General features: G+C 28.7%; 2 protein-coding genes across 2 annotated transcripts in view; both read right to left on the bottom strand.

Moving 5' to 3' along the window:
• The window catches only part of Phum_PHUM498310 (tyrosine-protein phosphatase corkscrew, putative), a gene marked incomplete at both ends in the record, with an annotated part of 23,690 nt that extends 13,222 nt beyond the window's left edge, over positions 1–10,468 (bottom strand). Inside the window, 4 exons of the mRNA XM_002430727.1 lie at positions 5,815–5,915; positions 9,181–9,274; positions 10,119–10,241; positions 10,440–10,468. Coding sequence (XP_002430772.1) covers positions 5,815–5,915; positions 9,181–9,274; positions 10,119–10,241; positions 10,440–10,468 — 347 coding nt within the window. The remainder of the gene's footprint in view (positions 1–5,814; positions 5,916–9,180; positions 9,275–10,118; positions 10,242–10,439) is intronic.
• Positions 10,469–11,593: 1,125 nt separating this feature from the next.
• Positions 11,594–13,081, bottom strand: Phum_PHUM498300 (uncharacterized protein; the record flags this gene model as incomplete). Its single annotated transcript, XM_002430726.1, has 5 exons — positions 11,594–11,666; positions 11,747–11,911; positions 12,326–12,471; positions 12,638–12,829; positions 13,019–13,081. 5 exons carry the CDS (start codon positions 13,079–13,081, stop codon positions 11,594–11,596), a joined length of 639 nt encoding a protein of 212 aa, XP_002430771.1.
• Between the last annotated feature and the right edge of the window lie 2,854 nt (positions 13,082–15,935).

The following is a 15,935-nucleotide window of genomic DNA, read 5'->3' as shown; positions in this document are numbered from 1 at the left end:
TATTAATTACGAAAATTTAAAATTATTATTAATTGAAAAAATTTAAATGGAGAAATTTCGTTTATAATTAAATTTTAATAAAAAAAAAAAAAAAAAAAAAAAGCGCGGGAAATTTATTATTCCGTGAAACGAAAATCGTTGGATCATTTTTTTTCTTTTTTACCGAGTAATAAAAAAGGAACAAAAAAAAAGGAAAAGAAAAAAGGAAAAAAAGGAACGCGACGGCGGAAAAATAAATTAATTGGAAAAAAAAAAAAAAAAAACGAACGAATAAGGAGAATAGTTTCGCCAACGAGATCAGATCAGGTGGTGATGCTGCTGCTACTCTAAGATCACATCACCGTCGCAATTTCCCCCCCCCGTCCCCCGTCCCCCGACCTAATTTTTCCTTTTTCCGGAAAAACGAACTAAAGAAATTAAAGAAACGAACGACGCAAATTAAAAACAAAAAAAAGAAAAAAAAAAATCCCCGAAACCTGACTCATCGACTCACCTACCAAAGTTACGACGTTACGTTACGTTTTTTGCAAACCTGACGGAAGGAGGAGAAGGAGGTGGAGTAGGAGGAGGGGAAGAAGAGATTATGCGAACCGATTAAGGCAAAATTATAATAATAATAATAATAATGCCCCGAGAGAGAACCTGACTAATGTTACGCACGTTTTTTTTTTTTTTTTTCTGGAGAAATGACAAACGTAATGAATAAAAAAAATTCATTGGCCAGAATTCGAATAAAACTTGTTAAAAGGAGTTACAAGGCCGGATAAACCTGGAAGCGATTTATACCTTGATTATTATTATTATTATTATTATTATTATTATTATCATTAGTAATGTGTGTTACGTATTATCATAGTTTAATAATTACGATCATTTCCTCCCTCCCCTTCTCCTCTTCCTTCTCTCCTCCCTCCCGTTATCATTACGAAAATCGTAAGCTCGGAAGGCATATTTTTCGATCCGTGGATGGGGGGGGGGGGAAAAAAATTTTTTTCTACTGCCACGGCCTTACCCTCCCCTTCCCCTCCTTCTCTCCCCGAATATCACGTTTCGTCATTTCATTCATGCATGAATGCATGCACGCACACGCATACACGTGAATTACAATTAACGAACGGCGACGTGTTTAAGGTATGTCAACAGAGCAAAGGCCGAACCCTGTGCGTGCGTGCGTGTGCGTGCACGGGGGAGGGGAGGCAACAAGTCGAATTCAATATAAATTAAAAAAAAACGTGAACATAATCACGTATCATCATCATCATCGCCATCATCTATTGATGCATTGTTATAATTGACGAATTAAAAACAAAAAACATTTTCACGGTTTTTTCGACTTGAACAATCACGTCGCGGTTGTTGTCGTTCCCCTCCCCCTCCTCCCCTCCTCCCTCCCCTTCCGTCAACGCAAGCAAGGTTTTAAACCTTTCGCCACGCATAATAATGATAATGAAAGATGCCAAAAAGACGACTTGCGTCAAAAACCACAAATTATTCCGCGAATAAAAAATTTTTATTTTATTTTTATTTATTATTATTTTTTTTTTTTACGACCAAATCCAAGGCGTTTGAAATAAATAATCGAATAAATTATTAATTCGAGTTATGGAAAAAAAAAGAAAAAACACGAAATAATAATAATAATAATAATAATAATAATAATAATAATAATAATGATGATGATGATGATGATAAAAAATAAATAAACTACGCACATTTAAAACCACGACGACGATGATGATGATGATGACGATCGTCATTGAAATCAACATATTTTTTTTTGGCGCCATTTACAAAAAGTCGTTAATTTCCTTTCATAACCGGGGGTGGGGGGTGGGGGGAAACAAAGAAAATTTTTATGGAAAAACAAAACCAAAACAAAAAAACGTTAAGGAAAAATGATAAAAAAAAATTTTCAATAACCGTCAGGTGATGAAACATGAATAATAATAATAATAATAATGATAATAATAATAATAATGATAATAATAATAATAATAATAATGATAATAATAATGATAATAATAATAATGATAATTTTTGTGTCGTCATTCGTCAATGACAAATTTCCCAAAAAAAATAAATAAACGAATAAATAAAAATAAACGTGACACAAACGATCGAACCGGAAAAGTTTTTAATAAAAAAAAAGAAAACAAATTTTTTCAAACGCTCCTCCCAACACGTTGACGAGAGAGAGAGAGAGAGAGAGAGAGAGAAAACACGTGGCAGGAGAAGAAGAAAAAGAAAAAAAAAATTTCGACCGTTTAAACTCACGATTATTGTTGTTATCATTATTATTATAATTATTATTATTAATCAATTATTTTACTTCATTCATACCTGCGTTCTCTCTCTCTCTCTCTATCTCTTTTTTACCCACTCGATAATTACACGTTTGTTTATATCACGTATCGATACGTTAAAACGAAAACAATCGTGCGAAAATTTGTTGTTTGTTGTTGTTGTTGTTTGTTTGTTGTGTGAATAAATATCCAACGCAAATAAATGAAAGAAATTTTTTTTTCGTTTTTTAAAATAGAAAAAACACAAAAATCCAATAAAACCCACAACTTATTATTATCATCATCATCATCATTGTTGTTGTTTTCTATTTTGGAAAAATACGCAAAAAAAAAAATGTTGTTTGTTGTTGTTGTTGTTTGTTTGTTTGTTCTTTCTTTACTATCATTCATTACGAAATATTTTAGAAAAACGTTTAATTATTTTTTCCAATAGATGATTTATTAAATCGTTTCATTTTCTTTTTTTGGTCACGTCAAACGTCGTCACGTTGCGTATTGCAACATCCTTTGCATGCGTGCGTGTGTGCGTATACCTTGTCATCATTATCATCATCATCATACCTTGCACTTTGATTGCCGATCCCATTTTATTTAATGAGGATCCACGCGCTCTGTTGAATTCGTTCAAGGTCTTCTATAGACGCACATCCGCTTTATATTTTCATCTTTCGTTTTGCGGTCGCCATTTTTTTTTCTTTTTCCACGTCCGAAACGTGGTGATCGTTTCCCCTACTCGATGGTAGGTATCCTTTCCTTTCCTTTCGAACTTGAAATTCTCATACGTTTAAAAACAAAAGAGTCACCGGAAGCCACACACTCACGAACACACCCTTCACTCACTCATCATTATTCATAATTTTAAAATTGTCACACTGAGTAATCCGTCCGTCCGTCCGACACTTTCTACACCCGTCTTAACCATTTATATACCATGACTCCCCCCACTCCCCCCGCCTCCTCGACAAAACCCTTTATATTGGCTACCTGAAACATTTTTTTTTTTTCCAACCTACCGCAAAGCAATTTTAAGCAGCAATTTTCGAAAATCCCAAAGAGAGACATTTTTCGCGAGAAAAAAGAAAAAGGACAATGACGAAATCGAAAAACCCCCCTTCCCCCTCCTCCCCTTCAGAAAAAAAAACCGAATCGAAGCAAATAATAAACGAATAACCGCCGCAAAATTATCCCCCCCTTTTATTGGACATTTTGGCAGAACCAAATTTTTTTTCTTTTAACCTGTTTGCACCCTCCTCTCTCTCTCTCTTCCTGCTGCCCCCCCCCATGTCCCCCCGTGTAAAAAAACGACTATTTCTAACCATTCGATCGAATAATATTCGTGTTTAAAAATAATCAATAACGTGACGTGTATATAATTTACAAATTTGAAACCGAAAGAACCGTTGCTGAATTGAAGAGAGAGAGAGAGAGAGAGAGAAAATCTAAAACCACGTCAAAATGAACTCCCCTTTCGTAAAGACTTTTACCGTTACCGCGACTCGAAAAAACAAAAAAAAATTAATAATAATAATAATAATCATATTAATTACATTTGATTTTTGCCCTTGCATTTTGACGATCGTCACCGAGATTCGAGAGAGAGAGAAAGAAAGAGAGAGCGTGCGTGCGTGCGTGCGAGAGAGAGAGAGTAGAACAAAATAATAATCGCAACGACTGATAAGTCTTATCAGTCGTATAAATAATAATAATAATATAAATTTCAGGTGATTCTCGAGGTCGTTGCAAAAAATTTCTTTTTTTTTCTCTCTCAACTCAGTTCAAACGCATTCAATGACTTTAACATAATTTTTTTTTTTTTTTTTTTTTTTTTTTTTCGGGGCTCTGCCCTTTAGAAAAATGACACCGGGCACACGCACGCGCACACGCACGCGCACACGCACGTTTCTCTTATTTACGTGAAAAAAAAAAAAAAAAAAATTTCTTTTTTTTGGACTTTTATCATTATCATTATTATTATTATTTTGTCTTTACCCGAAATTTCATATCGGTCGAAAAATGAATTTAAAATTTTATCTTCCTTGTCTTTTTTTTTTGCGCACGTGTAAAAGAGAGAGAGAGAGAGAGAAATACTCCGTGTACAAATCGACATATTCATCGTCTTGTTCAAGCGATTATTAAAAAAAAAAATAATAATAATAATAATAAAAAACCTCGGGGGTGAAAAGCCACTTGTTTTTCTTTACTGCCACGTCTCTTTCGACTTAAATAAATACGTGGCACGAGAAAAGAGGGAGGAAACGAAGAGAGAGAGAGAATCGTCGGAGTATTATCGGACCCTTGAGACATTTCAATCGAACAACTTTTCCAAAACCTTTCCAAAAATAAAAAAAAGCTGAACTTGAATATTTTTCCAAAATTTCGATTCCGTTTCCTTTTTTTTTCTCTCCACTCGTTCACCTACAAATCCGAAAAAGGTTTCTTTTAAAAAAAAAAAAAAAAAAAAAATTTCCTTCACGTTTTTTTCTCGTTCAACTCCCTTTCTTCCGCCATTTTTTCCCCAAACTCTCTCTCTCTTTCTCTCTCTTTTTAAAATAAAATTTTTGAAAAATAATAATTTCGGCCTGGATAAGCGAGTGAGAGAGAGAGAGAGACAGAGAGAAACAATTTTACTGACCACCATTATTAATTTCGTATCGTATTTGAGGGGGAGGCAGTGGGAGGGAGGGAGGGAAGGGTGTGTGGGGGGGGGGGTAATAAGCTTACGAATCCGAGTTTTTCTCTCTTTCTTTCTTTTACTCGTTTACCGCTCAATCATCATTAATTAACATTTATAACTAATCGCATACAATTAGTAATGGCTTTTCATTTTACGATTAAGTTATTAAAAAAAAGAAAAAACTCGACAAAGTCAATGTCAAAGTCATTCGAGAAACCCGTGGGCAGGTGGGAAATTTATTGCTGAATTTTATAGGTAGCTAGCCGATGATGATGATGATGATGATAATGTTGTCAAGGTTTCACTAGCGAATATCTCTCTCTCTCTCTCTCTCTCTCGGTGTACGTCTAGCACGATTTCTTCCACCTTTGGTGCACTTACACGTACAAGTGCATACACACACGCACACACACACGATGTTATCATTTATCAATAAAAATAAAACACCCTTGCCAAGGTTAAGGTTCGGAAGAAAAAATTTTTTTTCGATCGGGAATGTCAATCAGGTACTACTCCCGTTTCTTTCCCCCCTCCCCGTTTTCCCCTCTTCTTTCCCTCCCTCTTTACTCCCCTCCCTTAAAAATTAACATCAAATTGATTTTCGAAGGTTTTCACTACCACAAATAAATAACGAATAAATAATTTTTATTTTGCCCCGAAAACTTTTACTTGATAACCTCACGTAAAAGGCGCGGGGCAGGGGGCGCGAGGGGGCGGGGGAGGGGAAGGACGTGAGAATTTTTTAATTTTCCCTCCGAATAAATTAATTCCAACTCTAACCTTTTGCAACAAAAAACGAAATAGAAAAAAAAAAAAAAAAAAAAAACAGAAACTCACCTTTCCGGCGTCGGATCCGCGCAATTCAACGGATATTTCAATTCTATAACTTGACCGTTTTTTTCACGAACCTGACCTTGATTTTCCACATAATACTGAACCTGAAACAATAAAACAAAATGTCAAATAATCATGTTTTCTTGCCCGGGGGAGATGGGGGTTTCTCTAAATGGAGAGAGCGCAGTAAGGTAAAAAAAAAAAAAAAAAATCACGCGTGAAAACCTTTTTGTATTTATTCAATTAAATCCATTATCATTATTATCATTATCATTATCATTATTATTATTATTATAACAACAAACGTCGGTTGAAAAATTTATTCGTAAAGGATGTCACACACACACACGCAAGATGATCTCAATGATTGTAAATATAAAAATTTTTCGTTTGTTCGTTTGTTTGTTTGTTCGTACAACAATTTTGAAAGAGAGAGAGAGAGAAGGACTACAACGTGACCTCTCTCTCTTTCCCTCCTTCGTGCTGCATGACCTATTCGCGAGACCTGCCATTCGTAAAAAAACAAAAAAAAAATAAATACATAATTGGTTATAGTTTTTTTAAAATACGTAGGAAGGAAATTACAAACTGCTACAAACTTTCTCCTCTACTAATTTATAAAAAATGGCTACGCACACGCATATACACGAATGAGTACGCATATATTTAAATAAATATGAATTCTCCACATAAACTCATACATATATATATATATATATTTATTTTAAAATAATTCCGCCCGACGTTTTGCTCTGATTCACTCGAACCGAAATTAAAGTTTTTTTTTTTGCTATTGTTAAACGATACTTTTCTGCTCTCTTTCCTTTCCTTTCTTTCCCCCCCCCCTCTCTCTCTCCCCTTCCTCTTTCCTTTCCCACCCTTTCCAAATAGGAAAATGTGCAAATCATTCGAAACCGACGACGACGTCATTTTCCTCCTTTTCCATCAATTTTCAAAATTAAATTTTCATACATAATCTTTTACATTAGGAAAATTAAATTTTATATCAAAACAATCGGATTAAAAATGAAATCGAGTGGAACAAAACAAACCGCATTTTTCGACGACAGCAATTTTCTAAATAAAACTTGAATGTTTGCTTTAAAATAAATAAATAAATAAATAAATAAAAAAGGAAAATTAAAATACGACGATTTGCTCCGTTGAGAAAATCTCATCAGAGAGAGGGAAAGAGAGAGATAAAGAGAGAGAGAGAGAGAGAGAGAAAACGGTTTGAAAAACAGTTCAAATGCGTTCTCTATTGACACGACAACGAACCGCGGTAACCAGAGGTTTTGATCTTTACATGTCATCGTATCTTTGGATAATTGGATAATAAAAATTATCATCATCATCATCATCATCGTCATCATTATCATCATCATTATTATTAATATTATTATAAAACGAAACGGCCATGTCCGCCATCGCCGAGATACGGGGAGGCAGAAGAAAAATGAAACGATGATTGCCGACCTCGTACGACAACCTTACAAAAAAAAAAAAAAAAAAACTTTTCATATCATCTACCATAATAATAATAATAATAATAATTCATAATAATAATTTCACAAATGTCTTTTTTTTTTTTTGGTTGGCGTCAATCCCCATTTAAAGAAAGCAATGTGATCCTACTAACGGGTTTTACTCGAACTGTTCTTTTTTTTTTTTTTTTTTTATTTAAAAAAAACAGGTACGATGCCCTAATTGGGCATTCCGTCCTTATTCGTCATACCGTTCCATATGAGAACAATATAAAAAACAAACAATAATAATAATAATAATAATTACCCTTTTTTAATAAGGTAAAAAAATTTCAAATATTTTTTTTTTTTTTTTTGTATACGAATCGACTTACGTAATTTTTTTTTTTTTTCTTTTTTTTTCTTTTTATTGAGTAGTTTTAACCGTAAACGTTAAAACAATAAATTCATTCGTGCGTTAAATAAAATTTAAAAAAAAAAATGGATGCGTATGTGTTACGTAACGAACAAACGAACGAACCCTAACGAAAACTCGTTTTTTTTTTTTTCTTAACAAACTTTCGTAAATTTAAAACGTCAAGTATTGGGTGATGTCACCAAAATATTGATTTTAGGCCAAATGTGAAATTTCAAACGAAATAAATCCCCCCTCTCCAACCCAACCCAACCCACCGCCCTCTCCTAAAAGAATTAAAAAAAAAAAAAAAAAAAAAAAAAAAAAAAACCGCGCGAATTCAAACCCGTTCGAAAACGAAGGAGGAAAAATAAAAAGAAAATAATAATAATAATTTTTTTTTTGTAATTAATTCCACGACTTTTAGTTATATCCACGAAATGTTTTGTTTTCTTTCTCTCTCTTTCTTTCCCATACAACATACGCGTAACGGATTTTTAAAATTTTTAATTTGCTCTGTTAATTTTATTAATAAATAAATATATATCTAAGCGAATACAAAAGCGAAACGTAAAAAATTATTAAATTAATTATAATATTCATCTATTTAATTAACAGACCGATTCTAATTTCGAAATTTTTAATTAATTAAATAAAAAAAAAAAAGAAAACAAAAAAACAAAAAAGAAACGAAAGATTTTCCCGTTCCGATCCTCCGCCATTATTGTTTTGTTTTGTTTATTTATCGGGGCCCTAACGGGGAAAAAATGAGCGGGAAAAAATTAATTAAAACCACGACCAAACTCGCGAAATGTATCCCTCCCTTATATTTTCATCAATTATCAACGATCGAATTTCTCGCGAGATTTTTTTCTTTCTTTCGAATTTAAAAAAAAAAAAAAAAATTCAGGGTGGCAATGAGATCTCATTTCGACGACGACGACGACGACGACGAAACAAGAAAAAAAACCTTAAAAAAAAAAATTACGAGATCGTATTGCCAATAACACACAACCTAACCTTTGATTATTGATTTATTTTTAGCCATTTTTGTTTTAATACTAAATATTTGATGATTTAATTACACCACGTTCGCCATTCGAAGGACAAATTTTCTTTTAATTTGTTATAACAAAACATTTCTCTCTCTCTTTCCCTCTCTCTCTCTCTCTCTTCTCCCCCCTCCCTCCCCCTTCAAAATGACAATGCTAATAACAACTACAATTATTACTATTATTATTTTTCTTTCGACTACCCCAAAATGATTTTTATCAGTTTAGTATCAAGCCTGTGTTTGTATTTCACACATTCGAATAGAAAACTTGTTTAAAAAAAAAGGTTTCGATAAACTAATCATAATCATTTCATACCTTAAACCTTAAATTATTTTACTGTAAGAGAGAGAGAGAGAGAGAGAGAGAGAGAGAGAGTGCATGTGTGTGTAAAGCGTGTGAGTTTAAAATAAAAATTATAAATTAAAAATTCACTTGCCAATTCGGAAAGTGTTGCAAATTTTTCTCCTCCATACAAATCATAAAAATCTCCAGTGTTTTGAATTTTTATGTGAGTCACTTCTCCATTTCTCCTACAATTAAAAAAAAAAAAAAGAATAAAATTAAACGCCATCATGTATACATTCTGCAAATCGATTTCCAATCAATCAAGAAATATTTGTATAACATGAAAACGATTTCAATTCTTAATCAATGTGATTTTTTACACTTTACATTCATACAAAACTAATAATAATTATTATCATTATTATTAACAATGAATTATGTATTAATAAATAATTTTATAGCAAGTGTTGCAACTTGTCATTATGAAATAAATATAAAGCTCGATATTAAAAAAAAAAAAATAAATTTTTAACTTTGAACCTGCCACTCCTCGAACATAAAAAACTTTTATATTAAATATGTGATGATTGAACATTATGATGTTTAATGATGATGATGATGATGACATTGTAAAGAAAAATAAATATAAAATATATATATATTACACTCTTTTTTTATTATATATTACTGACCATATTACATCAAACGATAATAATAATATATAAAGTAAAAAAGATGCAACGATGTGTGTTTGCATACATAAGTTATGTAATTTTATTTTATTTTATGGCTTTATATTACTTTTTTTTTTTATTTATTAATAACATTTTATTGAATTAATCCTACATAAAAAAAAAAAAATGAAAACAACAATGTGTTATGCAATAGGAAGAAACGAAAAATTTCCTTTTTTCTTTTAAGGATTTTCATTATTATTATTATTATTTTAAACGAATAATAAATTCAATGATATCGATTAATAAAAAAATTTTTTTTTGTAATTTTTCCATTTTCAATCAATCATTGTCATCCATTGTTTATTCGAATGAAAAAAAAAAAAAAAAATGAAAAACTTTTTATTAGGCTTACCTTACAGATAATGTAAAATCCCCTGGATTGGCTCGACTTGGCCTTGCTAGGAAAGACCCATCGAAACCTCTTTCCAATAGTACTGTTTCTGCTTCGACACCAGATATGTTGGGATGAAACCACCTGTTGAAAAAATTAAAATATAATTTTCAATCAAAATCCTTGAATTGTGTTAATGTGTTAATCACACACACACACTCACGCACGCACACGCACACACAAAAACATAACAAACACTCATCACTTACGAATTATACATAAGAAGAAGAAAAAGAAATGAAAAAAAATTTTTTTTTCTCTTCATCTCAATAAGAATATTACCCCACCAGATGGTGAATAATTATTATCATTATTATTACTTTTCTCCCCCATTGCATTTTATATGCAACTAGGATATTTATTTAAAATCGTATATTAATCTTTACCTTCTCGAAGCCATCGGATTTTTTTCCAAAAAAAAAAAAAAAAAAAAATGTACTAAATAAAACACATTAGTTTCATGTGATCGGATAATACAAAAAAAAACTTCAACACCCAACACTCAACTTCTTAGAGTTGTGTACATGACAGTGTTGCCAATTTCATCTCATATAAACAAAGTAGATAGCACTCCTATCAGTTTTTCTTTTTCTTTCTCTTTTCAAAGGGCGGAAAAACCAAAAAAAAAAAAAACAAATTAATTATTATTATTATTATGCATTTTATCATCGTCGCCATTAAATCGCATTTACTACTAATCAAAAAATTACAAAAAACTAATAACCGAATTATTTAAACGAATAAAAACCTTAAAATAATAATAATAATAATAAAAAACGTTTGATTTGCTTTGTTGCCATTACCCCTAGTTTTCACCCCTAGAATTCAAATTTTTTTACCTTAATTTCCAACAGCTAATCATCCATTATTTAAACTTTACAAAAACAAAAAATAAAAAATAAAAAAAATAAAAATTTAAAAAAAAAAAAAAAAAAAAAAAAAACAATTTTTGATAAAACAAAGACAAAAAATTTATTGTCATCACTGGTAACCTCTTTAAAGATAATTACACGTTATTATTATTATTATCATTATTATTTTTGTTTAAATCATCATCATCATCATCATCATCATCGTTGTATTATTTTCTTCTTTTTCATTCAAACTGAAATAAATACAAATAAAATTAATTAATTAATTGCGAACATAAAAAATTGATTTGAAATTTATTGGGGGGTGCATCACTTACCAAAAAGACACTCAATAATAATAATAATAATAATAATAATAATAATAATAATGAGGTAAAGAAAATAAATAAATAATAATAATAACAATAATAAAAAAGAAAAGTCTCTTCTTCGATTCGTCTCCTTCTTCTTCTTCTTCTTATTAGCTTAACATAACGTGAAAAAAAATTAAGTTTTTTTTTTTGTTTTTTTTTTGTTTTTTTGTTTTTTTTTTTTTTGGGTTTTCGTAGGGTCAACGATCGAATATCATCTTTTTGTATCTCTCGATGAATGTGGAATTTGAAATTCTAATGATTTTATTCTGTTGTTTGAATTTTTACTAGAAAAAAAAAAAAAAAAAACGCCATTTTTCCCGCGCAATCGATTACAAATAATAATAATAATAATTTAATTCCATACGTTTTTTCCGAAATCAACCTTTCCAACTCCTCGATCTTCAAATCCTTTACCACTATTTTTTTTTCCATTTTTGCAAGAAGTGCTCTTAGTTCTGGACTCTCGAGTGGTTTTTCTACTATTATTACGGCTTGTTGTTTCTTTTGACGTATCACTGGTTTCGAAATTCTGAAATGAATAAAAAAAAAAATGCGTTCATACCCTTTCCATTTGCCTTTTTAATCATTATTATTATTATCATCGATCAAATTTAAAACAAATAAGAAGTCGCCATCGAAAAAAATTTATTTTATTTTATTAAAACTAAAATCATTTCGCAATTAAAAATGATTTGTGGTTTTAGCATGCCTGGGATGATACTGATATGATAACTTTTTCCGCCATCTTGTTTTTTTTTTTTTTTACAACTGACACGTCTTGTAATGACGTCATTAAAATTTCGGTTACAAAAATACAAACAAAAAAACTATCAAAGCCTGATTTGTAAAGATTGTTGTTTGTTGATTGTTGTTGTTGTTGCTTTTTAATAAGAAAAAAAAAATAATAATTTTTGATTATTATTATTATTATTATTAAACCTACTCAAAAATTTGGTTATTTCGTCCGACAGTATAGTCCCAGGGCAATGCTGGCTTCTTTGGTTTTTTTCCTTCTAGTATGTTATCAAGTTGTAAACCTTGATCAAAACTTGGAATTTTCCACACCATGACATTTCCATTTAACTGAACCTGTGTGTCGAAAAGTAAATTTGTAAATTTTTCCTATTCTTTTTTTCTTTTAGAACATTAACCCGGAATGAATAAATAAAAAATAAAATATAATTTTTCTCAAGCGACTTCAAATCCTTTGAGTTTGAGTTTAGTTTAGTTTATTTAAAAAAAAAATGTCTCTCACTTCGTCCATTAAATATTTTTTTTCATTTTTCATTTTTGCTAATTTTTCACGTTCTTTTTCCAATTGTTTTTCCCAACTTGATGCTTCCAAACGTGCATTTATTAATTCATTTTTTTGATTTTTATATTCGTTTTCCATTGTCGTCACTTTATCTTCGATTGTTTTCAAACGAAATTCGAGTTTTTCTTTTTCCTTAAATAATAAAATTTGTTTCGAGTAAACCGATAAGTTTGTGCAAACCTCTCTCTCACACACACACATTCATCAAATCATTTTATTAATAATAAATAAATTGATAGATAAACTTACTTCATTGATTAATTTTTTTTCATATTTAGAATCTTGTAATAAATTAAATAATTTTTTCATATCGTTATGTACATTAACCACTCTCGCTTTTTCAGCATCCAAAAGCTGTCTCAGTGCATAATTTTGAATGGACATGTTATTAACCTGCAAATACATATAAAACACACATAAACAATCACATTTTAATAAAAAACTTAAGTTAAAGTTGATACAAACTTTAAGCATTAAAGTTTTGACATCAGCTTCGAGTTTTTTATTTTCTTCTCTTTGTTTTCTCCATGCGTGAAAAATTAAAAAATTTTGAATTTTTTTTTCAGCATCATTCGAATTCACTGCCTTATTATTATTATTATTATTTATTTTATTTTGTGATGGGTTTTGTAATTTCAACTTATTTTTAATATCAGTCATATTATTAGTTATACAATTCCTTCTTCGATTGTTTTTATAATAAAATCTAAAAAAAAAAATAATAAATTTAAACATTCGTTAACCACAAAACCGTTTGTTTTGTTTTTTCTAATCTTTTTCATTCACATAAATAATTAATTATATATTTATCACATCACACAAATAAATATAAAAAATTTATTAATAATAACTTACATTTTAATAAAACTAAAAAAAATTATTTCAAAACAATATAATTACAACTTATAAATGATTAACATGATTTTGATAATTACATATTATTATTATTATTATTATTATTATTATTATTCTTACGAAGGCACATTAATTATATTATTATAATTATTATTATTTTTTTTATCTTTTTAAAATCTTGTCAAAAATACAAAAACTATAACTTCATTCAGCATAATAATAAACATTTAAAAATTTTGTTTTTTTAATTTCTCGTCTTTTTTTTTTTTTTTTTTTGTTTGCATATGTATTTAAGTACTCCAAGTAAGTAACATTTTTTTTTTTTTTTTTTTTTTTATTCTTCTTCTTCTTCTTTTTTTTATTTTATTTTATTTTATATTTTATTATTTTTTTTTTTTTTATATTGGGTTAATAATAATTTTCAAAACATTTTATTATCCTCACTGTTGTTTTTTAATTTAGAAGCCATAATGTTTTTTTTTTTTTTTTTTTTTTTTTTTTTTTTTTAATGGAAAATGAAAGAAAAATTAAATAAATAATGGCGAAAAAGAATATTCGACGTTCCATAAACCTACTGCCTGATATTCTAAAATTATAAATATAATAAATTAAACTTAATTTTTGTAAAGATTACATAAATAATAATAATAATAATAATAATTTCAGGTACAAGATTTAAGTTCGATTGAAATTCATCCCATATGAAAACACAAAAATTTTTAAGTTTTCGATTATTAGACGACTTTAAAAATTATAATCAACTTCAATAAAAAAACTATCGATACATAATTTAATAATAATAATATTAATAAATTTTATTATTAATCGTAAAAAACAAAAAAAAAAAAACAAAAACAAAAAACGTTTGTGAAAGATACGCTTACATTGAAACATATACGTTATCACACAAATGTGGATTCGACAAACCGTTAAATTTAATCATAGAGTATATAAACACGCACACACAAAAGTCGTCTTCTGCTGTTTCGTTAATCGAATTTATTTGTTTTTGTTTTTTTTAAAAAAGTAATTATAATGCTTCTAAAACCCAAAGTGGGAAGAAGTAGATTTTATGATGTAACTCATAAAATTGGAGTATGTACAGCGATAGGATTAACAATTATTTCAACAATTTATACATTTACCAATTTAGGTTATTTAGCTGTAAATATTAGTAATTTATTTTAATTTAAATTTAAATTAAATAATAAAAAAAACATTTTTAATTCATTTTTTTGTTGTTTTTTTCTCTTTATTTACAGTACCGGAAATATCAATTACAAAAAAAAGAAGGAGCAGACAAATTAACTACTGAAAGTGAGTTTACACCAGATACAGAAAAATTACCAGCTTAATTTAATTTTCCCTTTAACAATAGTCTCATCATTCGATTGTAATTATTTTTCTCTTTATTTATAATCAATTAATTGCTTATTGTTCCCATGTATAAACTATGATTAATTGGAAACATGTAAAAATTATGTATAATCATATTTTACTCGATATAAATAATAGAAATCATGTACTCTCTCGAATACAATTCGCAATGGCGATTGTATTGAGAAAAAATTTTTTCACTTATATTTATGTTTAAATAATTTTAATTTTGTTATAAATATATACATATATATATATAAAATAAAAATTTTAGTTTTTAATGTATTATCGAATATATTGTGTCATGTGATTACAAATCGACTAAATTCAATTCTCTTCTATTTAAAACCTCTTTCGTTAATTCCTAACATTTATTAACTTCATCTCGAGTAAACAAATCATTTAATCGATACTAACTTGTGTATAAGTTAAACTTATCGTTTTCCTTCCTTTTGTTTTGTTTAATAAATTTTAAAAAATCAATAACTATCGTTATCAATCAATAAAGGATCAATAACATTTTAATAATGATAAATAAATAATTAATTGATTATTTTATTAATTGGTAATTTTATTTATTTATTAATATTATTTTTTTTTTTCCTTTTTTTTAAAATAATTTTCTCATTATGATCTCTCACATAGATGACAACAATCAAAAATAGTATTTTAATAATAATAATAATTATATATATATATATATATATATATATGTATATATAAATAATAATAATGATAATAATTGATAATATTGTTTTTCTCTCTCTGTTTTCCTTTCCCCCGTTTCTTCCCTCCCTCTTAGGGGTACAATTTTTAATTATATTCAAGTGCAACTCCTTACTAACAAAACATAATAATAATAATAATAATAGAAATAAAGAATTTGAAGAATGAAAACCACCACTTACTTGTTTGTTCAAGAAAACCGGAAGTTTCTTTTCGGAATAAAAAAAATTCCCCCCCTCCTCTTTTTTTTTATGTTAAATTTTGTTCAAATGAGCGTCTT

This window comes from Pediculus humanus, genomic scaffold (genome assembly GCF_000006295.1).
Source record: "Pediculus humanus corporis 1103172108266 genomic scaffold, whole genome shotgun sequence".
In the NCBI taxonomy this organism is placed as follows: Eukaryota; Metazoa; Arthropoda; class Insecta; order Psocodea; family Pediculidae; genus Pediculus; species Pediculus humanus.
This window is presented reverse-complemented; position numbering and strand designations above follow the sequence as displayed.